The sequence below is a fragment of the Aulonocara sp. 'chitande type north' Nkhata Bay genome, linkage group LG9 (assembly GCF_057382095.1).
Source record: "Aulonocara sp. 'chitande type north' Nkhata Bay isolate Kocher_YH1m ecotype deep benthic linkage group LG9, A_spYH_male_GT1.1, whole genome shotgun sequence".
Classification (NCBI taxonomy): domain Eukaryota; kingdom Metazoa; phylum Chordata; class Actinopteri; order Cichliformes; family Cichlidae; genus Aulonocara; species Aulonocara sp. 'chitande type north' Nkhata Bay.
Window position 1 is genome coordinate 17003872 of NC_141352.1, and position 26741 is coordinate 17030612.

General features: G+C 42.5%; 3 protein-coding genes and 3 non-coding genes across 7 annotated transcripts in view; 5 read left to right on the forward strand and 1 right to left on the reverse strand.

Annotated features, from left to right (window-relative positions):
• Nucleotides 1-5578, forward strand: part of stau2 (staufen double-stranded RNA binding protein 2) — a 109123-nt gene extending 103545 nt beyond the window's left edge. The window contains exons 14-15 of one of the 2 annotated variants that reach the window (XM_086306137.1): nt 2910-2980; nt 4064-5578. In XM_086306137.1, coding sequence (XP_086162263.1) covers nt 2910-2980; nt 4064-4157 — 165 coding nt within the window. In that variant the 3' untranslated portion in view covers nt 4158-5578. The remainder of the gene's footprint in view (nt 1-2909; nt 2981-4063) is intronic. The other variant, XM_086306136.1, reaches the window with a different exon arrangement.
• A 4055-nt stretch (nt 5579-9633) lies between these two features.
• On the reverse strand, nt 9634-20759 carry rdh10a (retinol dehydrogenase 10a). The gene is made up of 6 exons (XM_086306138.1): nt 20129-20759; nt 19583-19818; nt 13188-13286; nt 12012-12157; nt 11297-11428; nt 9634-11169 (listed from the first exon to the last, which is right to left on the reverse strand). Exons 1-6 carry the CDS (start codon nt 20412-20414, stop codon nt 11046-11048), a joined length of 1023 nt encoding a protein of 340 aa, XP_086162264.1. The 5' UTR covers nt 20415-20759; the 3' UTR covers nt 9634-11045.
• Nucleotides 20760-22414: 1655 nt separating this feature from the next.
• Nucleotides 22415-26688, forward strand: rpl7 (ribosomal protein L7). Its single transcript, XM_086306141.1, has 7 exons — nt 22415-22516; nt 23017-23116; nt 23214-23380; nt 23779-23916; nt 25480-25589; nt 26116-26331; nt 26640-26688. The coding sequence occupies exons 1-6, from the start codon at nt 22503-22505 to the stop codon at nt 26322-26324; spliced, it is 738 nt and encodes a 245-aa protein (XP_086162267.1). The 5' UTR covers nt 22415-22502; the 3' UTR covers nt 26325-26331; nt 26640-26688.
• On the forward strand, nt 24009-24100 carry LOC147321923 (small nucleolar SNORD12/SNORD106). Its single transcript, XR_015131129.1, has one exon. It is a non-coding gene; the product is annotated as a small nucleolar SNORD12/SNORD106 (small nucleolar RNA).
• On the forward strand, nt 25657-25749 carry LOC147321924 (small nucleolar SNORD12/SNORD106). The gene has a single exon (XR_015131131.1). It is a non-coding gene; the product is annotated as a small nucleolar SNORD12/SNORD106 (small nucleolar RNA).
• Nucleotides 26377-26469, forward strand: LOC147321925 (small nucleolar SNORD12/SNORD106). Its single transcript, XR_015131130.1, has one exon. It is a non-coding gene; the product is annotated as a small nucleolar SNORD12/SNORD106 (small nucleolar RNA).
• Nucleotides 26689-26741: the final 53 nt, after the last annotated feature.

Consider the following 26741-nt stretch of genomic DNA (forward strand, 5'->3'; position numbering starts at 1 on the left):
ATTTTGGACACAAGCACACAGATAATAGTTTGTAACAGCCTTCTGGGCATATTGCATTCCATGGAGACATAGTGATATGGCATGTACTGGGATTCATATTTTCTCAGGATTAAAGCATGATTAATGTTTCCTCTCGCTTGCATATGGCTTAAATACAAATGGGTATTCACATGGAGACGTCTCTGTCTGTCTATTCTGGACTATCAGAGAAAATGCCTCTCAGTCAGATATCCTTGTGAGGAGAATGGCTAATTTATTATGAGAATAAAGTACTGAGTGACGTTGGTGGGCTTCATAATGAGGTAAACTCAGCCAGTCATCACATCTCACTCATCTAGAGCGCAAAACCACTTGTGTCTTATCTCGACTCTGATTAACCAGTGATGAAGTGTAACGGGTCCTGGCTAGCTTAGGCCACTGTCATAGCAGATGTGTGTTGAATAATAAAGTGAGACTGTTGGGATTTTTCCTCTTTGTTACAATGAGTTTTTATAGTATGTTAAAGTATATGAAAGAAGTGTAACTGGATACACTGGGTGATGAAATTTGCTGAATTATCAGGGACATTAAAATTGCCTTTCAAGTTTTACTCAAGTGTAACTGAGCTATAAGGTGGTGGAGTGAGTCAGCTGACTTCCATCCCATTTGGTTTTGTTGTGTTTGGCCTGTCTTTATATTTCTTTTCATTTTAGGTATGTAAATCTAATTATATAAAACTAATTCAGTTTTAATTGTCTTTCTTCATCTCTCCAGCACCATCACAGATAATTGCTCAGAGACAAAACAGTAAAACAAGTTCCTCCTCAGACAGATAATATGTGTACTTTTAGACACAAAGTGTTAGTATCTCCAACAGTGATCACTCGTGTAGACATATAGATTGATATTTTTTCCTTAGGCAGTGTTACTAGAAAACATAGCATGCATTTTCATTACTATGCAGATGATATCCAGCTTTATCTATATGTGAAGCCAGAAAACACAGACCAATTTGTTTAATTACAGGCAGGTCTTAAAGACATAAAGACCTGGATGATCTATGATTTCCTGCTTCTAAATTCATATAAAACAGAGGTTATTGTACTAGGCCCAAGAAACACGATATCTAACCATATTACGTGGTCTGGATGGCATAAACTTGAGGAATTTCTCACATTCCTCTGTGAGGAATCTTGGAGTCGTTTTTTGACTAGGATATGTGCTTCAGTGCACATATTGCACAAGTATGTAGGGCTGCTTTCTTCCATTTGCGCAACATCTCTAACATTAGAAACATCCTGTCCCTCTGTGATGCTGAGAAACATTATGTTTATGGATTTATCATTTCTAAACTGGACTACTGTATCCCTGAAAAGCTTTAAGTTGATCCAAAATGCTGTAGTGAGAGTACTGACAGACTAGAAAGAGAGAGGATATTTCTCCCATATTGGCTTCTCTTCACTGGCTCCCTGTTAAATCCAGAATTAAATTTAAAATCATTCTGCTCACATACAAGTCTTGAAAGTCTTTCACTCACAGACTGCTAGTTTACTTGTGTCTCCTTGGAAAAGTAAAATGAGATTTCAGGTCCCACTCCCAGGTCAGCTCCCAGTTTGGATTCACGAGATGGATACCCTCTCTACTTTTAAGATTATCCTTAAAACCTTCCTTTTTGATATAACGTATTGTTAGGGCTGGATCAGGTGACCCTGTAGATATCTGCCCCTTCCTGAGCCAGAGCCTGATTCTGCTGGAGTTGTCTTCCTGTTAAAAGGGAGTTTTTCTTTCCCACTGTCGCCAAGTGCTTCCTCGTTATGGGGTCATTTGTGTTGATACCAGTGGTATTAGTTCTGCTGTTGGATATATTCCCCACCTACCCTGTATCCTCAATCTGTATCAAGAGGAACAAAAGTGCTAAACACATCCAAGATGAAGGTTAAGAATAATGGAAGGATCTATGATTTTTCCTTCACACTTGTCAAGATCAGGTAGAACAGTTCATATTGGGACATGTAAACAGCTGCTATATCAAACTGTGGTCAGTGGTTGTAAAGTTTTAATGTCACAGTACAAATGTTAAGAAAACACTGGTGAAAAAACTCGCTTGTTGTTGTTGTTGCCTTCCAGGCCCAAGTTGCATTGTGTGTGTGTGTGTGTGTGTCTATGCTGCACCCCTTGACTCCCACACATGTTGTATATGTTATGATAGCAGGCGGGACCCTTCTCACTTTGCTAGCAGCCCCTCGAGCTGCCACAGGCAGGCAGGCAATGAGCAGGAAGGAAATGACTTCATGGGATTTTTGGTCCAAGTTTGAAAATATAGATAGCATGTAGTGCCGTTTTTTAATGACATCGCATCGGATTGCTTCAAGTGGCTGGTTGTGATTATGAGCTAAATGTGGCAGACACGGTAAATTCTAAGATAAATACTCTGTCGAGCACATGAGGCTGCACTACAGTTTTCTTTCTCGGCCACAAATTAACCCTAATTAAGTCATTACACAATTAACAATAAAAATGTTACATACACACTTGTCTGTCTTTAGTGTGTTTTTTAGGCTAGACTGATTGGATTTTTCTGCGCACTGTGCGCTGAAAACTTTATGATTTATTCCGACCTGCTGCTTTTGTTTAGCTACGGTCGCCACGAATACAGATGTCACTCTGGATTGACGTAGGAAAATGCGGAGCAGCCAAAACATAAAGTGGAAATGTTAACCCAATAACGCTAGATAAACAGTGAGAGGAGAGAGGCCAAAGACAACAGAGAGTGAAGGGAAAGTGTCCTGCTGGCATCAGGTTTCCCAGACTAAGTGTTATTTGAAAAGCAGCTGAAGGGTGACACTCACTCTCTTCCCACCCAAATCTCCCTTCCTTTTCTTCCCTCCCTCCCCACTCACTCGACCATCTGTTGTTCCTTCTCTTCTCAGGCTGCTCTAAGTGCCTTGAAACAGCTGTCGGAGCAGGGACTGGACCCAGTGGATGGCCCCATCAAGGTACAGTAAGACCTGAATGATGCCCACATGGCTGCTGGGTTTATTAACCAGCTCCAGCCAGTGATGGTGGGCTTAGATCAGCTCCGTGTACACCCACGCACACACGTCCATCACTTCCGCTCGACATTTTTCTTCCATAGGAAAGCAGCGGTAGGCGTATTGCATTTACATGCACTACGTTCCTGTCAGTGCCGAATACTTTGCATGATCGCTATCACTATTAAGGCTCAGTCATGACAGACACAAGGGCTTCCCTTCATTCATTCTTTCCTCCACGATGAGGAAGGGAGGGAAGGAAGGAGGAAGGCCGACAACGGAGAATCAAGTGGGAAAGCAGGAGCACCGCAGGGGGGTTTTTGGAAACCGGGGAGGAAATTACTGTCAAGCGCCTGTGGTGTATTTTCATAGTAGGTGTGCCCTGGAAGAAAAAAAAGAAGAAGAAGAAGAAAAACAAAGGTTTTTTACAGCCCCGTGTCTCCTTTAGAAGAAAAAAAGGGGAAAGGAACAAAAGGGAGGAAAAACAACTGCAGTGTTGCAACAGCTTTATTTACGTCACCAACAGAAATGAGGAGCAAATATGGCAGCAATTACTCTTTCACCTGAGCAGTTAATCACTCCTTTCTCTTTCCAGTCTTTCCCCTTGTGGTCCTCAGACTCATTAAGTCACCCATACTTTTCTATTAGCACATTCTCAGTTGTTGTTTTCAGATGGTTGCTGTTGCCAAGATGAAAACACAAAGCAGTACAAATTTGAACCTACTGTCTTATCATTGTCAGTGCTATCAGAGATGATTATGTCCTCCTAATAAAACAGCCCGAGAACAGGAGCCACAGCTGATCAGTTAGTGTGAAACAGACTGAGGTCAAGGGCTTGATAAGTGTCTTGACTCATAGCTGAAGCACTTTCAGTCTGTCTGCTTGGACGTTCTTTTACAACAACAATCACCTGTTTTTCTTTTTGACAAAGTATTACTCATTAAAGACTGATGGAATCTTTTCATGAGAAACCCGTAGAGTAAACTTCCCAGTACAGGAGTAATTATTGGCAGCATTCCCCTCCTAACTCAAAGTTTCACTTTTCGTTTCAGACCACTGAACCATGTGGGAGGGAGGACGGACATTAAACAGACTAACTCAGGCACCACCACTCAGGTCTGCAAGGATTCAAAGGCTGTCGTCTAGGAGCTGACAACCCCCCGAACCTCTCCTTCAACATACACACTCCCAACCCCGCCTCCTATAACCCTGATCCCACATAACCTCCAGCCACCACCCGCAGTCCCCACCCTACCCTCTCTACCCCTCACGATCGCCACTGTATCCTGCAAAACCTGTCAACATGCAATAGGGTGGATGTGCACCGAGAAATGACCGACTAAAACACCATTACCCGAGTCTATGTGAAGACAACGCTATCTTAACACGTTTATTGATGATTTCAGTCAAAATTTAGAGGACAAGATAAATGAATAAATACAATACAAGCTAATGATAAATGCATGGTACTGTGTAAAATCAAGGGAAGTCCAAAGCGATACCCTGCATAGACAATTTTCCCTTTGGATAGATGTTGGTATGGTTAAAACAAATAATGTACATCATGCCATTGAAATACAAAAGAAACACATTAGGGGAGAAAACCAACTTCCATACAGTAGCTTTTCTTTTCTTTTTCTTCGGGGGTTTTATATTTCCTTTTAATTTTTTATTTTGTTTTTTATTTGATCTTATTTGATTTTATCAATCTAACAATGCTTGAGTACTGTATTTAAAATTAACCAATGCCAGTGCTGTGAAAGTTGTAGTTGTTGTCTTCATATATAGTCACCCAGCTTACCTTGTATGCTGACATAAAAAAAGAGTTGATCTATCTATATGGATGTGTATGACTTTGCAAGAGTATCATATTCCAAAAAATAACACAGAAAAGTTTTTTTCATGTGGACAAAAAGGACAAAACTGGTGTTAGCAGTAATCAGTAGAAGTGTTGACCCCCCAGGAGGAAAGGTTGGGTTAACCTTTTCACATCCTGAGGGGGCCTACCTGTTTTAACATGACCCCGCACTGGCATAGCATCACTGGAGCATCACCTGATCAACGGCGGTGAATGGGCCGCCCCATGTGTACTTTTTAGGTCATAAAATAGGCCAGTTCTCCTCAACAGTGGCTAGGTTTTTCATTTTTTTGCACACATCCTCCAGTGCCAGTAAGCTTTCAGAATAACTCCAGAGAGGTTTTTTTTGTACGGTCTGCATGAAAAGTTCTCTCCATTCCAGTGATTTTATGTCAGTGGATCGTCCCCCCTTCCTCCCCCCTCCGCCCCACAGTTTTGTCGATCACATCTACACCCATTGTGTGTGTTGTATTGACCCACCAAGGCATCAACTGGGTGCTTTTAATGCCTGCATTCTGGAGTGCAGCTTTTGATTGAAGAGAGCCTGTAGCTCTAACCTGCAGGCTCTCTCTCCCTAAAGGCCACTTTGGATCACTTTGTCCACTGACATTGAGGATGTGTCTTCTTCTTCGCTGTGAGTGCGATGTGTAATAAGGCTGTGTCTGTTACTGAAATGCAGTAAAAACACCTCAGTTCATGTGGAAAAAAACTGTTTCTTTGTCTCTTCTTTGCTTCTTCAAACAGGTGTAAAAAACCAATATCTCAGTGAATGAAATTAATGTCATTTTCTTTCTAAAAAAGCCACTTTTCTTTGGCACATTTTTAAAGGAGACAATGTGAGCTTAGATTAGCTGTAGAGCCTAGCGCTGGCGAATGAACACTGATGGGATGTTACCTGCTGCTATTTAAATGGATTTTCATCAATTTTCCTTAAAAACTTCCCCCATCATACTAAACCAAAGTAAAAGCTGTTCATTTCTTTATCGTGTAGAAAAACTCGTAATTGCGCTTGTTTTTTCTATATTGAGAAATCTCAGGGATTAAATGTGGAGGTAAACTATGTTACAGTGACAGGAAGGGGGTGTTTCACAGGTGTAGCCCACTATCCCTCAAAGTGGGAGATGTGGTCCTGCTGGGGGAGACTGCTGCCATCGGGGAGCGCCATTGGGCCGTCACTCACCAGTCCTGGATGGTATTCACATGAATCCCAGAACCCAAATTTTCTTAGCATTATTATGATTACAATGATTTTAAGTTTTTGGCTGTCAAAATTAGTCATCAGTAAAATGTTGATGTCCAAAATTAACACTCCAAACTGCCCTGCAACAGATTGGCGACCTTTCCAGGGTTTATGTCCCGCTTCTTGCCATATGGTACCAGGGATAGGCTCCAGCCCGGCCACAACCCTGATAAGGACAAGCAGAAGACAATGGATGGATGAACTCCCCAAACTGCTGTTTCTCAGTTACATGAAAAGTTAGTGAGTCCTCCGGAATTGTCTGTATCCGTGTGTAAGTCACACAAATCCTTCTGTCTGATAAAGATCTTCCAGTGTGGGATGTTGGTGGATTTTCTTATGACACATTCACACATTCTTATTGGATCAGCATCATGGATTTCACTCAGCTGTTCTAAAACACTACTCTTCTCCTACCTTTCTTTGGTAGATTTGAATTGATTCCTGAAAATGTAAATCTTTGAGAAATTGAGTAATTTCATAGCTACATTTTGCACTTGTTGAGGACAAATTTCAGCTGCTTCCTTAATAAGTAACAGTTTAATTTCCTGAAGTGTCTTTGAGGGAAACAGCACGTCCACATTGACCTGCTTATTTGCCAAAAAGTTCCCAGATGTCCTTCACTTTCACTTTACTTTACAAATGAATAACTACAAAATCTCCGCATCATTCCAGCTAGTTAATCTCTACCACAAGCAAACCTACTTCTGTTAGTTTTCTTCCTTGTCATGAAGGACACAGTTGTGTGCTCTCCTTGTAGATTATCAGCACAGGGGTGTATTATATCCACCTTATCGATCTCACACTTCTGTTGCCGTTCTGTCACTTTTACTTGCCTCCTTCATGTAACTCCACCACCTGTGCCGTTCTCCAGAAATCCAACAGTCTCTGCATCACTAGACCTGCTGTGCTCTCCCCCATTAGAGAAATGGATGAGCGAATGGGACAGTGGCGCTCTAATTCAGCTTCACTGACTAATGGACTCAGCTGGCAGCTACATCTGCTAGCTATTGAGGAGCGCCAAAGCTGTTCAAATACATTAGCAGCAGATCTCTGTTCCAGAAGCTTGTTCAGGTAGTGGCGGACCAGCTTGAGGCCATGTTAGACCCAAGATGAATGGCCTCACTTTGAACCAACCAATATGGGAAGTGAGCCTCACGTCCCAAAATAGAACAAAATCAATGGGACTGTGAAGCTTGTCTGTGCCATGCAAAAGGAAATGCCAGAGTCATTGATTTTTCCGTCTGAATTATGTCTCATTGACCCCCCCTTCCTGAAGTCCTCCTACTTAACACCAGGATTTAAAATAAAGGGAGGGGAATCCTGTAGAAGTTGATGAATGTCCAAGAAACACTACAAGGCAAAAACCTAATAGTTTTCTTGTATTTTGTGTACTTCACCACTCTATGTAAAGGGGTTGTTTCACATACTTACTGAGCTCCACTCAGTCCCAACAGTAGCTGGAAATGGCTGCGCTCGGTGCTGATTGCCTCTGTACACAGAGGGATTGAGACTGTCAGTACAACGCTCCCTCCTATAAGAAGTAATTTGCCACCGAGCAACTTTATCCAGCCCCGATTAGTCACAGCAGAGGAGCACTGTACGAAAAGGTTCGATAGAAACTCGCAGGGACCGATCAGCAGTGTCTGGAGGACGGCTGTGTTGTCTGTGGCGGACAAAAGGAATCGATTTGCTCTGTGGGGAGATAAGTGTCCGCGATCACACTGATAGCTGTTAGGAAGATTAACGCCAAGACTTTCCAGTTTAACAACTTAAGCATTTTTGGACATGACATTGATTAGCTGAGTCCAGACAAGGGGGAAAAGAAATCAGCGTCTGGTAATGAGTTTTATTCAATTGGGTTTTTGTAATCAGATTTTTGTAATCTGTTTATGGGAAATTAGATTCTAATGAACCCTGATCACATTTAAACATGTGTTATTAGTTAGAGTGACGAGAATTATTTGATTTTCATAACTACTATAAAATATGGTTGTTAAAATGTTTAAAATACTTTTTTCTTTTAAAGATAACTCATAAAAAATGCACAGGACCTGCAGTGAGTATGTACTGCAGTGCTGTTTATGAGTCATTTTACTAATTCTTAACATGAAAGATGCTTAAAGAGAAAAATGTATTTGCAGATTTGTATTATGCCAGTGCTTGGTGATAATCCAGTACATGAAAAATACAAATGTTTGCTTATTCTGAAGTATTTCAGTGTCATTTTGTTTTTGGTAGCTACTATATTTCGAGATAGTTTAACCCTGCTTAACTCACATTTACAAATGTTTCTAATTTCAGCTCGAAGAAAGTGTGCAAGCCACGTCTACAAGATAACTGCAAGAAATACCAGGGCTTACAGCACAGTCGGTTTCTAAAATTGTCTTTGTCTTATCAGTGTTTTCCTCAAGTTTCAGTTAATTCACTGACATAATTCGGAACTGGTAATGTTCTACAATAGATTTACACAATTTTATAAATAAAAGCAGTCAGTTTTTCCATGCTGGTGTCCAACTTTCTGTAATAAACTGCACTGTCTCTCACTAAAATCCCCCGAGTTGTTGTCAAATACCAAGAATGTGACCTCAAAGGCAACTCCAAGCCTGGCACAAACAACTCAGCAATTTGAACATGTGAATCCAAATGCAGCTCACGATAATGTGATGCTTTGTTGACACCAATTAGGAAATTTGATTTTCCCCTCCTCTGGGTAAGCAAAAGGTCAGGGTCAGATACATAAACAGCTCCGACAGAAGCGGTAGAGTTTTTGTGGCACCGATGGGTCCTTATTGTTCTTATTCTGACCTTCTGATGCCTTTTCTGTCATTTGGGACTTTTAGGTCCTCTTTCCTTTTTAGTGGTTCAGCGTGACACGCCTGACTTTCTGTGACCTTGATTGACTATTTCAGACTGTTGGGTAAGCACAAACAAAAAAAAATCACATGCTTGCGTGTGCTGCATATAAGAGTATATTTACTTACAAAGACAAATGATTCTTACCATCTTTAGCCAACACCCATGTCTAAAGGGTGCCTGAGTCACCGTTTGAGGGCAGTGATACCGATACTAGTCGAAAAGAGAAGAAAAGGGCTGGGTGGGTGTCGCTGCAACAATGGAAACTGCACCCAAGAAATTCATCAGCATTGCAGAAGATCCTCTTTCCTGTCACTCACTGCAGTAATTCACTGAATTCAAAATAATTTCATTGTGCTCTGTGCTGAATAATGGTTTGATCTGAGGTTAGAGTGGATAACTACAGTCATCGCTGTGCAATTTATGACTGCAGCTCAGGTCACCAGACTTAGAGGCAGGAATGTGGGTGTAAACACTTCGCTGGAGGTCAGGATGCGAGTTTTCCCTTTTGATTATATTTAGAGCATTTGTGCCTTTATTAGATGCAGAGATGAAGTGTGGGAAAACAGGAGTGGAATGACAGCTGCAGGCTGGATGTTGCACTCATGTGGTATGTCAGTATAAGTCAAACGGACAGTCGCGTGCTGACTGGCGGCTAAGAAGACACCGTGTAATAATCTAAATCACTTTATTAATTTAAGTTAGGTAGAGACACTAAACATTGGAACCACATTTGCTCTTCTATGGAGCAGTCTTCAGAAAAATTACAAAAAGAGGCTTATGTCATACTGTCAAAAAAAAAAAAAAAGGCAAAAAATAAGAGGTAGAGAATTTAGGCTCATCACTGTGACTGAAGGAATGATGCCTATTGGAATGTAGTTGAAATTCAGGGAAATAATAATAATAATAATAATGATAAAAAGGGTATATAAAACAGTCATTTATCAAATATGGTGGACACAGTTAGTTGGGGACACTGGGGTAATTCACAATATTTAAACATATACACTTTAACTGGACGAGGTGGACACTGGGCAGGTGTTAACTTTAGGGGAAAAAATAATAATGAAAAGCTGTCTTTAATACATTTCCCTCAATCACATCAGTGTTGAAACAGCAGTTTAAAGTGGAGCTTTTTTAAAAAGAAAAAAAAATACAACAATAGGTAACAAATTTACATTATGAACGCATTAAAAAAAGAAATTAAAATCATCAACTGGATTTCTCCCTAAGCAGTACATTCTGAATGTGTCGCGCATGCCAATTCAGCCCAGGACGCCACTCCCTCGTGCAGTGACAGGACCGCCGAGGGACACTGCTGAATCCCATTAGATTGGAAATGCTGTGAAGATTACAGTCCGCTACAATCTGGCTATTGCAACGTTTCATTTGGATTGATATTAATATACGCTATATGCATCTAATGCAAGTATTGAACACAAGAAAAAAAAAGGAGTATCGTTAACTTAAATGGTGGGATTTTTTTTCTTTCCTGTTACTTTACTTTTGATGGCACGAGCTAAAAATCAGAGCCGGAGAAACTTGTTTCCTGACTGAAAAAGAGCCTCTGTGTGGGGTAGACGGAAATGCTGTGTTAATCCTTTCTACACGGAGAATGCTGGCAGTGTAGAAAAATCAGAAGAAGATAGACAAAAACCATCAGAAATTACAGTGCATGTCTACAAAAATAAAATAAGTGAAAAAAAGATTACTGTTTGTACAGTAACATACTGTATATTTCCACAATGACACTAGATAAGGCTGGTGACTACATTACGTAAATAGTTAATTACTGGATATCTTTTTCTGTATGATTTCAAAACTAGTGACACAGTATATAGATGTTGGTTTCTTTAAACAAACTTAAAAAAAAAAAAAGACAAAAAATAAATCCTTTGTAGTACACAGCTTTCTTTGTTCCAGAGGAACAATATGGTAAACCTTTGCATTTGCTCAATGCAAGTGCACCAGTCTAGATTCAGTCTTTTTTTTTTTCTTTTTTTCCTTCCATCTCTGTCCTCAGTGGTTGTTTCCTCATACTTGCAGGTTTAAATTCCCCTGTTCATATTGCAAACAGCACCCCCTAGATCCCATTCTTTGCCTCATTGTTGTTCATGGCCTCCTTTCTCTGAGCTAGGAAGGGGTACATGCACTTGTCGGCGCCTAGGAACCGGTACATGCACACAATGGCCTCGAAGGGCAGGATGCTGTGGAGACAGGACGGAGATAAGATTAGCGAGAGACACTGGATACCCCTGCGCAGTACACTGAAGGCCGATGGAGTGGGCCGGGAGGGTGGGGGTGGAGGGTTAAAACGAAAAAGAGGCAGCTCACCTTTTCATGAAGTTGACCATGTAGACGATGCGAGGCGTGCAGATCATGGGCTGGTCGGTGAGGATGGCCCTCATGGCTTGTTTCACGCAGAACTCTGGCTTCAGAGGAGGGAGAAAGGGTTCGATTTCCTTCCTGAAGGGAAAGAAATCACGGTCATCATTGAGAAAGGAATTCAGGGAAAATGTGCGTCAAATTTAGTTAAACTAATTAAATTTATGAGGAAATACGATTAGGGATGATTGAAGTCATTCAGTAAATTAACGTGGGTGGAAACATGAGAGGAAGTCTGAGAACACTTCAAGGAGTGCTGACAAACTTCAGGAAATCCATGAACATAAGTGATACTGGTACTAAGGATTGCTCCAAAATGGTGGGGCAATAAAGACAGAGCACATGCCAGCTGCTGACTGCACCCATCAAACAAAGTGAGGACTATTAGAGCAGCACGGAGGGCGGAGGGGAGAGGAGGCTAGCCCAGGTGCACCTGTTGGTGAGGTTTTCCCCTGGGAAAACAAAGTAGCCCTCTTTGTTTAAGCAGTGTTGACCTAAGGAATACCACTCACTTTATAATAACTGTAACACCACAGATTGTCAGCTGCCGCTTTGAAATTTTAAAAATGGGTGTTTGAGGCCGTTTAATGAAGTGGAGATTACAGGTGACAAACTCACTGCAGGTGCACGAAAGCTTATTAAAGAGGACACACTGGCCGCTAACCTTATCCTGCAGCCTTTAAACATTCCTGTGTCGACCAGGTACGGGCACACCAGAGTCATACTGATGCCGTCCTTCTCTGAGGCCTTCAGCTCGTGGCTCAGCGACTCGTGGAACCCGATGGCACCGAACTTGCTGGCACAGTAATCCTGAGGGAAAGAAGAGAGGGAGAGAGAACGGGTTAGCTCCGTAAACCCCCTGCCTGCACCCAGGGACTACAGAACACTATGAAACATGCCCCGTGGCCACAGAGGTCTCTCTTTGCTGTTAATGATACATCCTCCACGCACAAAAAACAACAAGAACAAAAAAAAAAAAACCCAGAGTGAGTCCGCTGTTCTACGGTTTCATTAGCATTCTTCTCCAATGCTTCAGGAGACTGCGCTGCTTGGTGGGAAGGCTTTGATGTGGTTCACTGTGGAAATAATCTATTTTTTTTAAAGAAAAAGACCTGGGCAAACACAGATGCATGTCGATAAACAGAAAGAGGACAAAGGGATTGGTCTGTGCCCACATGACAGGCGATGGCTTTGGTTCTAACTTGCACGTCTGAAATGACATTTCAGGCATTTCCAGGAACCGTAAAAGCGTGACCAAAAAAAGAGTAGGCTTAATTTTTACGGATAAATGCTTAAACAAAAGTCAAATGTTATCCCTACAGACTGTTAGAAATGGATACTGTTCTCAGCTAAGGGGATAAATGAGAGCTCTGTTCCCTGACATATGAAAATGAAACACTCTAGGAGGACCACCGGTTAAATGACCCCCCAGTAAATATTTTATTATGCATTTAAAAAAAAAAAACTATAGGAAGGAAAACCAAAACCATATCCATTGAAAGCTGCTGTGAACTGAATACTGAGTGAGCACCAAGTTGTTCACAAAGCAGTGATGAAGATGTCTCTGTCCCTCGGGGGAGCTGTCAGCTCATTCTGGCCCTGGGGCCAGAGCCCAATAGGGGCCCCACACCCCCACTGCTGAAGATAGAGGAATCTATAAGAGGCTCCCAATGCTCATCTGTGTTCCTAAATTTAACGGGTGGAGGGACAACTAGAGAAAGGGGGCCTAACCTCCCCCCGTCTCAGTGTGCTAGCTGGCACGGACGCCTTTGGGGAACAGCACTGGTTTTGGATGGTGGGAAAGATGGGATGTGCATGTGTTGTTGTGTATGATACTAACCTCCACTCCAGCTGTGCTAAATAAACCCAGGGAGCTGGCAACCGTCACAATGTGGCCATGATTCAGCTCCAGCATCTTGGGGAGAAACGCCTTGGTGGTCTAAAGGGGGGAAGGACAGAAGAGACAGAAGGGCAAAGAGAAAAAAGAGGAAGGTTAGTTCACTTGTGCAGTTTGTCTGTGCCAGAGCCCTTTGATCCTCTCTGCCTTCCCTCTCATCCCCCCCTCCTCTGTTTCTCTCCCTTCTCCATGGTGATGCACAGAGAGGCGTCTGAATGAGAATTCATAACATGCATAAAAACAGACCGAGCGCTGGAGGTGCAGCATTTGAAAATATAAACATAGAACTTCTATCCTTTCCGAGTCAGTTACTGAAGAGGGGAAAGATGAAATGTCGCCCTCTCCGTACAGTCTGTGCTTTTCCCACACAGATCTGGTGCCCGCCGTTGGGCCCTGCACTAAAGAGCTGGTGACAACACCAATCACGGGCCTCCGTTCACTCAACACTTCCAACAATACAGTCCGGCTTCTCATCTACCTACACGGCCTCGCGCCCGGCCGGAGCGCCAGCCAGCAGAACAGTCTACAAGATGAAAGCGTTTCTAACTGGAGTGGTTCCACTGGTGAGTCCGGTGGCGCTAGCGAGGGCGGTGAGAGGAGCAACACACAGAGTTAGCCGTTACACTTGATTAACCTATGGATTCATTCCTCATTCTGCCCGTCAGCTGACTTTGGAGTTGCCCTGGACACAGCGTGAGCCAATCAGCAGGTGTGACATGTGACGGCAATGATAGGAACTGACCAATCACTCTCCCACTAGGAGGTCTACAAAAACAACCATCAGGCCTTTTGTTGGGAGCAGAGCTAAATCTATTCCAGTCAGATGTGTGCTGCCATAGTGAAGAACAATGCACGCGTCCTTGAGGACTGTCAAAATGTTACTGAGGCAAGACACACACACACACACACACACACACACACTAGACTGAGACTTCAACTAGCCTAGTAATTAATAAATAATGATCATCACAAGGGCTACAGCTACAGCCTGCAGTATGTATTGCTTTTCAGCCCAATAACTGGACCTTTCCAAGACATCTTTGGGAAAGAAAGCTGTTTTCTGTGGTTGCTGTTATATTGGTTAGCACTGTAGAGAAACGATTCAGCCTCCTTTATAAACATTTTCCTGGATCGGACGCAGAGCCAGCGAGACGAGAGAGCGCGGTACCAGGTAGTACAGCCGTGAAACCTCTGGTAGGGGGAGGACGAGCCTCATTAAAACTGCACCCAGAGATTAACTGCATCGGCCCTACTGACCTGAAGCGTAATCTCCGTTAAGCTTGACATTTGCGTTTAGAGGTCCCTCTCCTTGTTTAGTGAGGTAAATAAAACTGGAAGCAATAACTCACGTTTACAGAGTGGTTTAAAGGAAGGTGACTTCATCGCTTCGGAGTTTATTCTACAGTCAGGTATAACTGATCTGACTCCGTTCCAAACATCTGCACTTTTCCAGGACATAAATTGCTGCAATATTCAAGTCATTGAATGATGGGGCCTAAAGAGAGGGAGTGAGAGAACATGAAGCCCGGGCAAAAGCTGAGAAAGACCTCTGCGAGCCAGAATGGCAGTGAAAGAGGGAGGGAGTTGCGTGCAAATGAAGCATTAACTTAAGATATGCCCGTAGCTGATTTGAGCCAGCGTCCCCCCCACCCCACTCCCACAGCAACTTTTAGAGAGTGGGGAATGACTCGATCTGGCACATACATTATTAGCAAAGCCAATACACAAATTCAATTGGACAATTCTGCTGAGTGGTCTGAGGGGAACTGAGAGGAAAGGATGATTTCCTCTGATCGAGGACGGGTCTAAATGTGACCGACCGTCCCATCTCTCCCCACCCGCCCTGCTTCTCATGGCAATCCTGGCATGTGGGTATGACCCCCACTGACCTCTCAGACACAAAATGTGTGAAGGCAACCGGGGGCTCGTGTCTTACATCAGAGCTGCCGTAATTGGGTCTCAACGCTCCCTTGTTCCGCTAAATTACCCGCTGACACAGCCGGGCCTCCTTGGCCTATGTGGGGGTGCCCTGCCCGCTGCACCCCCTAATTGGTGCGTGCCCCCAGGAGCATTTAAGCCACACAAAGCTTCTTGCAGCTGGGGTGTCAGGCTGCATTAGTGCTAGCGCCTGACCAACAGGAATATGAACAAAATATTGGCCTTTGCGTAGGACCAGATGGCCATTTAATTGGGCTGACTTCTCCCTGGACGAGAGAACCAAGTTGGGAGGGAGAAAAAAAATGCCTGAGCTCCGGAGCTTGTCCGATCCTGTAGTAGATCATGAAATCTGAGTGGGCTGGGCTGACGTTAGTGGTCATCGGGGATGACTGATGCAGATTGTTTATGTTGTATTGACCATACCAAGTGGTAGCCATCCCCTGCGCACAGCTCAAACTCTCAGTTTGGAGAACTGCTCTCTAGAAAACATCAGTGCACAAACATAACCTCAAAGCTCATCTGTAGGCTCAGGTTTTCCCCAGGTATGGTGTTTTATGACTGGTCAATTTGATTTTCTGGACAAATTAGGAGCTGGATAAGGAATTATAATTGTTTTATAGTCACGTTTTAAGCCATGGGCTTTATCTGAATAATGAAATCATAATTTTAATTCTGTTTTTGTGGTGGTTCAGGAGGTAGAGGTCATCTACCAATCGCAAAGTTGGTGGTTTGATCCTTGATTGCTCCAGTCCAACAGCAAAGTAACCTTGGGTGAGATACTGATCCCCAAGTTGTATAGAAAGCACTTACGCAGAGAGAGAAAGTGATTGTATGACTGAGTGTGACTGGGTGAATGAGGTAAGTTGTATAAAGTGCTTCGAGAATAGTAAAGCACTATATAAGCACCAGTCTATTAACATTTTCCTATAAAAATGTTTTATGTTTTTTTTATAAGTTTCTATAAAAAAGTAATGAATATTGTATGAGAACCATTAATGTCACAATAGCTGCTCAGAGTGATGATTCACAGAATCTCATGATCTTTTTTGTTCTTTATCCCTTTGCTTTTCTTAGTATCCACTTTATTCGTTTAATTCTATTTGAACTGAAAAACAACTTTTTCAAAGAATCAGTCAAGTTTTTGTTTTTGTAATGAAAGGAAAAAGATTCTTTAGTACCATCTTATAAAATCTTTGGACAGAACAAGGAATATAAAAGAGTTAAAAAATAAAAAAAAAAGCTCCCAAAAAAACAAACAATCATAATGAACACTCTTTCGCAGTCATTTTAAGAACTAAACTGCTAAATGGACGGGGGTAATCTTCAGACCAAAACACTAGAAAAATATAATTATCTACAGCCCATGAACAGGTATGTACGGGAGGAGAACAGTGACACGGCCATGGCTAGCTTCACTGCGGGGTACAGGTGCACTGGGCTTGAGGAGGGGCCCATATAAAACCAGTCAAGTAGGACCCTTCTGCCTGGCTGCCTCCTTTCTCTGGCTACAGCAGGAATGCGGCCTGCGGAACTTGGCTCCTGTCGCCTGGCATCTTGTCAAGCTGATCCACAGACAAGAAACCAATTGTCAGATAAAGTGGGTCAGCAGCAGCTTACCATTACCCTCTCGCCTGTGGATGGGACGGCAGTGCCTTCCTTCCCCTTTTCTTTCCCCTGCTCTTTTCCCGCCGTGTCGCTCCCGAGCGCTCGGTGAGTTCGTGCTGTCGCACAAGAGGTGTAGGATTTCCACGAGAGGGCGGATAGCTGCTTATTGTTCACGAGCCACCTGTTGGATAACCAGCTCAAGATGCTGAGGATCATTTCCTCTCATGTCATTCCACTAAACACACACGCTAATCCTCAAAAACAAACTCTGGTGACACTGGTGGAATGACTGCACAGCCCCTTTCCCAGCATGACTAAGAACCGAGTTGCAAACATCACAAATTGCCAGCTGGACTAATCAAAGCATCGTCAGACAAATTCAAAGTGATGACCCCCCCCCCTTCTCATAAAAAACCTAAAGGGAGGAAGGGACTGAATCATAGCGGTTAGCGTGTGTGTGGCAGAGCCGGATGAACAGCGCTGGCCTCCGTGACTCCCATGCAGCTGCACCCACTGCCTCCAAATCATGTTGGGAGGAGTCAGAGGGGCCTGTGGAAGGAAGACAGAAGAAGTGTGGGGTCTGAGCCGGGCCTGTTTGGCAGACACCCACGCGACACTACGATTACCATCCGCTTCCTGCTCACAACTCCATCCCTGCCTTATTCCAATACTCTGTCCAACAAATGAGGACTTGCTTATTTTTACACCCAGCTGTGCCATTTGTGGGAAATGCTTTGAACTTGCAGCCATTTGCAGTTGAAATCGTGGCTGTTTAAAAACCGTCCGGGATTATGGAGAGGAGGAAGCTAGGTTTGGAGGGCTTGACATTGCCATTACAGTGTTTTGCCAAACAGTGACACAGAAAAAGCAGAGTACGATACGTGCCTAAAGAAAACACACACCAGGCCTTTTTACGCGCACTGCTGAGACATCAAAATATATTTTTAAAAAAAGAAAAGAGAAGCTTGTCAGTGTGGAAAAAAATGACAAGCACACTTGGAAACCTGCTTCTGTAAACTGATCATAATAGCTGTTCTTGCACTTTTCAAATACAAATTCTCCTATAACATACCTTTAGGGATAGCATTTTGTAAAACATGTGAAAACACGTGCCTTAACAGGTTTTTAAAGCCGGCCTAAAAGCCTTTCACGACGCGGACATAGACTGAAGTTATTTGTTGAGTCAAAAACCACAAGTAAGCCGTTGGAGGTACCTGTTGTTCAGAAAAAAAGGGGAGAAAAAAAAATTAAAAATCAAAAGGTTTATATAATACCTGCCACCTGCATGCAGTGACTAACTGCAGTGAGTTTGAAAGGAAAGTGGACAGTGCCCCTGTTAGTTTAATCTCTATTCATCTAGCTTGTGTCATTAATGAACCACATCCTCCATTCTGGCTGTCACCATTCATTAAGTCCTTCTTTCATCTGCTCCCCCCCTCCGCACACACACACCTCTAAAGAAACCACGCTCACCATAGAATACAGGAAAACACAAACATCTATTTAAAAAAAAAAATCTACTACCAAATCACTGGACCCTGACTCCAAATCCTGGATTTAAAGAGCACTGAGATATCCAGCAGAATGCTTGAATGGAGCATCCATTAAAGAGGAAATCCACACAACCTACGTGAGCGATGCCACAAGAGATTTTTCATGCTCGATTAGGAAGCTTGAAGTCACTGTGGTTTCATGGCATGACTGAGAATGCCGTTCTCTGTAAACAACAAATAAAATAAAAAGATAAGAGCCTGGGGCCAAAGTCTCAAAACTGAAGATATTCTGGATCACTTGACAATATGTTGTGACAACTAAATTCACGCATGAAGTGGTGAATTCAGAACCAGTCTGCCAGGTGAAAGACTTATTCTCAATCCATGCGGTTTACTCCAAACAAAGCTTATAAGCCAAATTTACACAGTCGTTGCTGCTGTTCCACAGGGGGTGGCTATAGTGAAGAAATGCAATCGATTCTCATAAGGTTGGTCTAAAGGCTCCAAAAGAGTAAACATCCATCTTTAAAATGAATAAAGCTCTTTATTAAATTTCTAATAGCTTTGGGAGTCTGCAACCACAGTCTTCCCACACCCCAAAAACACACAGACACACAAAAAAACCTGTGATAGCGCTTAACTGGTTACACGCTACAGCTTATGCTTATCTAAAGCGGAGCATATTCACTCTATCAAGTCCACGTAGCCTCTCAGATAAGTAGTCACACTGAAAGGCTCGAGGAACGGAGCCAGAGTAAAAATCTGATATGCAACAAATCACCAACTGCCAGCAAAATGTGGTGAGCTGATCTAAGACAGATCCAACCTACGTACAGAACCCCGTTTCCATCACGCACAGTCGGTTTGTGCAGATCTGTGCAGCTGAGGAGATGAGACGGAGCCGCTGACATACCTCTGGGATCATCATCGGCTGTGGCTGCCAAAGCGGAGCAAAGGCAAAGATTTTAAAAAGCCAAACCCGTGACTTTCCTCTGGCAGAATGAAAGCAAGTGGAGCTGAAATCTGAACATGCAAGGCAACTATTTATGGTCATAGTTTCTTAGGCCTGGAGGCAGGCACACACACACACACACACACACACACCTTTGATTCTTCAGTTTGGCACAGAGAAGGATAAGATTATGAACAGGCATACGAGTCAGAGCGGAGACATTCCTGTGAACCTGGCATCACAGTTAACACATTCAGCAACACTGTTCTCACTGAAACTTGGGCACACACATTATAACTTCACAATAACCTCAGAGTCGCCTTATTACAACAGCTTCTACATCGGCTCACCCAGAAGTGTGCGTGACAGTTGACCACCATGGTCCGCTCGATCAGCTCGTCGGGACACTCCAGGAGGTGATGGCCAGAGACGACGCCGGCGTTGTTGATGAGTATGTCCACCTCTCCCACCTCCCGGCGCACCTTCTCCGCTGTGGAATACACACTCTCGCGCTTCCCTACATCACACACATAGGTGTAGACCTGCGGCTGGAAAGGTGGGACTTCCTCTACCCCTCCAACAGGTCCTGCAGAGAGAAGGGGGGGGGGGATAAAAGACAGGGAAAGATTAAGATTATCAGAGTTAATACAGCGAAATTAGGTGAAACTGTTTAAAAACGTTCTGTCTCCATATGGAAATATCATTCCACTGTTTGGTTATTTAAAATGAAATTTTTGAAAATCTGAGGCTGTGTCCAGTTTAACTGACTCCCTCTGACACACTTTAGTTTATTCATTCTTACACTGATCAGGACTGCAGTGTGTGTTCTTTAAATAACACTCCACCGCCCAGAAAGCCGGCTGCCAGCCTTAAAGCTTCAAAGAAAACACTCTTACCGTCTTTGGTTACTGGAGTGTCCAGTTCATGGTAAATCTGGCGCACCATCTCCGCCGTCTCCTCGTTGCTTTGGCTGTTTATGTCCCATAAGACCAGTATCGCTCGTCTCCGGGCGAACTCCTTGGCGAACAGCCGCCCGAGGCCGCTTCCAGCGCCGGTGATCAAGCACACCTGTCCCGCCACGCTTTTCTCCTTTGGCCGCACAATCCACTTGGCTCCGGCAGTTAAAAAAGCCCAGAGCACCTTCAGAATAACTACGAAGAACTCCGCAATTATTATCATCATCTTGGCCAAAGCTTTCTATCAATTCAAATAAGCGGCGGAAGACGCGCAGGGGACTGTTTCCTTCTTGCAACCTGTTTGCAGCAGACAGGATCAGGGAAACACCGACAAACTTGGATCACAGGAATAACGGCCTATAGAAATATGGTTTAAAAGACACAAAAAAATGCGAAAGAAACTTAGGCGCATGCAGGACAGATGTATGAGTGGAGTGCGAGTTCAGATGCTGCTCGGTAAGAGTCCAGTTGCCACTATAACGCACAGTTGCAGTGAGTTATGAGCAGCTACTATCAAGTGAGCCTCCTACTTCCTCTGCTGCCTCTCCACTCATCTCACTGTGGAGCGCACCTCAGGCGCTATTTATGCTGTTCAGCCATCAACGCTGGACCCAATAGGAGAGGGACTTGAGCGCCTGTCAGAATGAAGGTGATGTAACCTGAAAGATTTTAACACGAATCTCGGACTTTTTTTGTATCCTCAAGGAAGATTAGACATTAAGCTTCCCTCCTGTTTGAAAAGACTGCTTACTTGTGCGTCTCTGCGTGCGTGTTTGCGCGTTTTAGGAAAATCCCAACAATGTAAAGTTTGATAACAAGTTGTTTAAAGATATAATTAATCTTAACAGCTTAAACTCAGAAAGCCACGAGCCACCGATCAGGCCGCACTGGACCTGTAAGTCCAGGTCAATGTCCAGCCATACGTGGAGCAAACTAAAATATCATGTTTACAAAGTATTCCCACTTTACGTTATTATTATATGTTACACATTATTTTTTCTGTTAATCAGAAACTACACTTAAAGTTATAAGCCAGCTCAAGACATATCCCAGCTTTGCCTGCAAAGATTCCCTGAGATCCCCACGGAGGAAAGTGAAGTCGGTCGGTTAGGTAAGCCACGCACCCGGCCAGAAAAGTGATACTTCCACGCGCAAATCGTTACGCGATCACGTTTCTTCCTAATTAATATAGCCTAATTACCCTTTAATTACAATAATAATAATAAACAAAACAGGCGCACACGAATCGTCTCCATTGTGAACACGTTCATTGCCGCTTTGCAGCTCCCCCCACACCTCAGGCTATTGTTTACACCTCTTCCAGGTTGTGCAACCTTTGCCAGCAGCCTCTCACTTGTGCTTGTTTTGTGGGCGTGTCTGAGGAACAAACAGCTGATGGAAGAATCCTTTGTAGATTCTAAGGATAAAACAAATACGTGAAAAACACCTCCGGGGAAATGTCCTCTCCAAATGTAACAATGTGCCCAAAAAGGCAAGAAAATTACAGATAAAAAAGGCACTCTGCTTTTTCAAGAGTATTAAATGATTGATGGGCTTTAACGCTGGCTCGTTTAATACAAGGCAACATTTTTAATATAAAACTACCTGCACTGGAACAGTCAAATTGAGAAGCTGACCAATGGCAAAGCTCTATTTGGGCGACGTTTCACAATTAAATTAAAACTTGTGTCTTGCATTTTGCCTGTAAAATAAAAATAAATAAATGAACAAATAAGTGGCCTTCAATCGAGTCTATATCATTTTATGATTTTTTTTTTTCATAACCTCCTGGGACAGAACAGTGTCTGTTATACAGCCTGAAGCAAAGTGCTGGGCGGGAGGTTCAACGCTACAGGCGCTCTCTGATCGTGCTTTGCAAAATGAAGTGTTCGTGCCCTCTGCTGGTCAGATGGCTGCATAACGCCACCTGTAGCACGGAAGTCGGGCAAAGTAGCGTTTAGATTAATTAAAAAACGAAAAGAAAAAAAAGAAACAATATAAAATAATGTATCAAAATAAGGCCAGGGAGGTCTACACCAGAATACGTATTATAGCGTTGTCTTACCTTTAAAGCGTTTGTTATTACAATAATATTCCTTGCAGCAGTCATAGAAAATAGTTGTTGATATATTAACCTATAAATTTAAGGGAGCATTTATCCAAGAGCATTATTACAGCGGGTTTTGCTTAACTTTAGTTTTGAATACATCGCTATAATTTATCCATCAGGCAGTCGGAAGGACGCTCCGCAGAGGTCCTAACGCTTTTATCCCGCACATGCGCAAATGAAAAAGCCTCTTTCTCGGTGATCGCAATGGCGGACGCAGAGTGAGTGTTTCCCTCTGTGTTAAAATCTAATCACATCCAGCATTAAACTAGCCTCTGCTGTTAATTTTACAACGCGAATGAGCTATTTAGTTCATGTACGATAGAATAATAGCAGTATTGTTACAGATGGTGATTATTACTGTTGTTAAGGGTACTTTATAATAACTGAGTCCATATAGCCGAGTTCAACATGGCTGTCTCTTTAGCATCTGTGGATTATTACAAGTGTCCAGTTCTTGTGGTTAAAAAATTAGAACTAAAATAATAGTCAGCTATTTCAGCAACCTTTGAGTTTATGCTGCTGTAAAACCTCTCTAGTCTCGAGCTATTGTATGAAGTAGTATTTACCTGTGTGGAAGCCGGCAAGTGACTGGCAAGCTAGCAGCCCCCATGATTCAGTCATCGTTTCTGTTGAGCGATGTACATGTGTTCAGGTATCTTGTCCACCACCTCGCTTCGGATTTTTTCCTTACAACATATTTTTTTTAACGTTTAAACAGAAAAAAGGTTCCGGCGGTCCCTGAGAGCCTTTTGAAAAGGCGAAAGGCCTACGCGGCCATGAAGGCCATGCGTGTCAAGAAGCTGCTGGCTGAGAAAAAGGTAAAGTGAAGCTTTGTGCAGACAAGTATTCCCGTATGGATGGAGATATCGGATAGAGCTTTGAACTGCTTCGACGTGTTTTCCCTTTTGCATTCAGGTCCGCAAGGTGACCAGGAAACTGATCTACAAGAGGGCTGAGAAGTACCACAAGGAGTACAGGCAGATGTACAGGCGTGAGATACGAATGGGCCGTATGGCTCGCAAAGTGGGAAACTTCTATGTGCCTGCTGAGCCCAAACTGGCCTTTGTCATCAGGATCAGAGGGTGAGTGATGCGCACTGCTTGGGATTTCTCTGTATCTGGCTTAAAAGAACTGCACAATCAGTTGTAAGGTGTTGTGCAGGCAGTGCCACATGAGAGGATGTCCAGCAGCTGAGCCTCATACATTACTACTTTGTTTTTAGCTGCTCAGTTGCTTGTTAATTCAGTTGCTATTGAAAAGTCATTTTTATTGAATGATTAAGCCAGTCCTTGTGGATAAATACAGTTGAGTGGTTAATGATGCATGCTCTTTCCCCGACTTATCGACTCTGCTGATACACATTTGTAATAAAAAGCCAATAATGTTCTGAAACCACTCTAAGCAGCTTAATTAGGAAGTTGTACTTTGATGGTAAGTCCAAACAGTAATCACAACATTTTTTGTTTGTTTGTTTTTTCAGCATCAACGGTGTGAGCCCCAAGGTCCGCAAAGTTCTGCAGCTGCTCCGTCTGCGCCAGATCTTCAATGGTGTCTTTGTCAAGCTGAACAAGGCTTCAATCAACATGCTCAGAATTGCAGAGCCTTACATCGCTTGGGGGTAAGGACTGTGTCACTCTGAAACCTGCTGTTCAGAAATAAGAAGCGATGGTGGGGGGTATTAGCACGTCTCTAAATAGGTGATACACTTGGAATGTGGTTAATGATGCTGAACTTTTTTCCCCATCTTATCGACCATGGTGATTACTGACTGAAACTAAGCCAGTTTTGTCTGAAACCACATTCCATAGTGGTACATGCCAGTGTGTTGACAAATGTGAGTGTGTTGGCTTCATACTGTAATGATGCAGCCAGAAACTTTTGTAACCTGGCATTTACTACAGTGGTCATTCACTGACACTTGAAATCAACACATTAAAGTACTGTTCAACAGTTTATAGAAAAATAAGCCAGTGTCAAACTAAACACAGTAAATGCTTGGCTATATTTCACAAAGCTTTAATGTCTTGATGTTAAAGACCCAATGGAAATGTTTGTGCTCTGTGTGTTTGACATTGCTGTGTGCTGTTGTAATGGAAGAATTTACCTGATCTTCACTACAACAGCCCTGTGGAAGTGTGTGTTACTTGGCACACGAGTACACTGTAGGTTAGACTTGTAGTGTTTGCTTTTGGTCACCTTAATACTTCCATTTTTGATATTTATATAGTTGGTTGGGGTTACTCCTGTCCGGTCATTTATGTCAGTCTTGTTTGGATGTGTCTAAGTGACACTTTTGATGCAGATAACTTGATCTGTATTGGTAGATGCAATATTGTTCCCAATGTTGTACTAGGTTACTGATATTTCTTTATACTATGATGGAGTCCAAGAAACACCATCATCTGCCACTGTGTAATGCTTTGTATTTAACTGTATTTAACTTTGTATTTAACTGACTTAACATTTTTTGCATGTTGCTGACTGTGTTAATTTGGCACACCTGCATTTGGGAGGAATTGTGTAGATTTAATATTTAAAACTAAACTTTTTCCTTCATAAGATCTTAGCAAAGCAGGATTGGTTATAACACAGAACAACCCTATAGATGCATTACACAGTGGCACAATATCCTGAAAGACTCATCAAAGCTGCAGAAATTTGAATTGTTACCATTCAATCATACCAATTAGATTAAAATAGGATCCTCAGATTGGTCAGTTGAGTCTTGAGCCTAAATTTGAACGGTCAGGTTTAGTATCCAGGCACTCTGTAATGTTAATGCAATGAGTTTTACCAAATCTGTGGGGAGAATTGCCATTCAGATTGTAGATCATGCTTCTTCCCCAAAACAATGATGTACATAATCTTTTTTTGACAAATTGCCCACCACTGCTTAGACATGAAAGTGCCAGGTTTGGAGAGATGAAATCTGAGCTCTTAATGTTTTGGGGTTCATATTTTAATATTTTGTAAATGCCTCTTAAACTCATTAGAAGAACTCAAATTACTTAGATTTACAAAACAAGTGTTTTTCAGGTATGCTTGAAATTTAAAGTATCTTTTGAGTTAAATAAAACAAATGAGTATTTATAATCCTATTTCTTTATAAATTAACACACGTTAACATCATTGATTTGTGCTCCTTTCAAAACTGGAACCTTGGGTTTTTTTTCCCCCCTAGATACCCCAACCTGAAGTCTGTGCGCGAGCTCGTCTACAAACGTGGGTACGGCAAGATCAGGAAACAGCGCATTGCCCTCACAGACAACGCTTTGGTGGAGAAGTCCCTCGGTATGGAAACGTTACAGTGCTGTTGAAAATGTTTGTAGTATACCTTTTAGGTAAATGGTTGGCGGTTGATGTGGTTAATGATGTACACTTTTTTCCCCGTCTTATCGACTTTGGTGAAAAAAAGGTTGAAAACTTTGCCAGTTAAGTCTGAAGCCACATGCCAACCTAACAGGACTTTACCAAAGAGAGATTTGTAGTTGATAATTCTTGGCTTGTACTGTATTTGTTGGTCAGATGTTTGGGAACATGAAATGGAAAGATGAGGCTTGCTTATCAAGCTCGGAGAGTTTTACTTTGTGCCTGAAAAGATTGAAAACATCAGCGCTTCAAATGGCAGCAAGCACATCTGGAAATGAGTCTTGTTGTCTAAGTTAAAAGAAGAAAAGGCAGAGTTGCTCCAAGCAGTTTCATTCTTGGATTACCTCTATTGGTTTAATCAGCCCTTCGCTTTTAAAATTTTGAAATGAAACACTTAAATGCTAAAGCTGGCACGCAGTTCAATTTATTAAACACTTTTTATCTGTAGGCAAATATGGCATCATCTGTGTTGAGGACCTCATCCATGAGATTTACACAGTTGGAAAGAACTTCAAGCCCGCCAACAACTTCATGTGGCCCTTCAAGCTGTCGTCCCCACGCGGTGGCATGAACAAGAAGACCACACACTTCGTGGAGGGAGGAGATGCCGGCAACAGGGAGGATCAGATCAACAGACTGATCAGGAGGATGAACTAAAGTCGTGGTGAGTTTCAGTGATATTTTGCAGGTTTTGAAAGTAGACTGATTTGATGTGGTTAATGATGCATATTCTTTTTTCCCCATCTTATCGACTATGGTGAAAACCACTTGTTAATAAGCCAACATTGTCTGAAACCACATCTTTAGTCATTGAACTTTAAATCACCGACTGGGAGATCTTTCTCTTTGAAAATCTATTTAAATCCAAACATGGATACATGTTGAATGCTATCTATTTTTATTAAAGATGTGTTGCTGAGACTTTATATAACATCAGAATTCTTACCTCATTGTCTTATTTTCTTCCCCCAGGTTTTCAAAAGGACTCAAAATGTACAATAAAAATTTGGAGGAAAAAAAACCTTCCTGGTCCTGTCATTAATGTGTAAATGTGTCATGAATCACGCAGGTTGT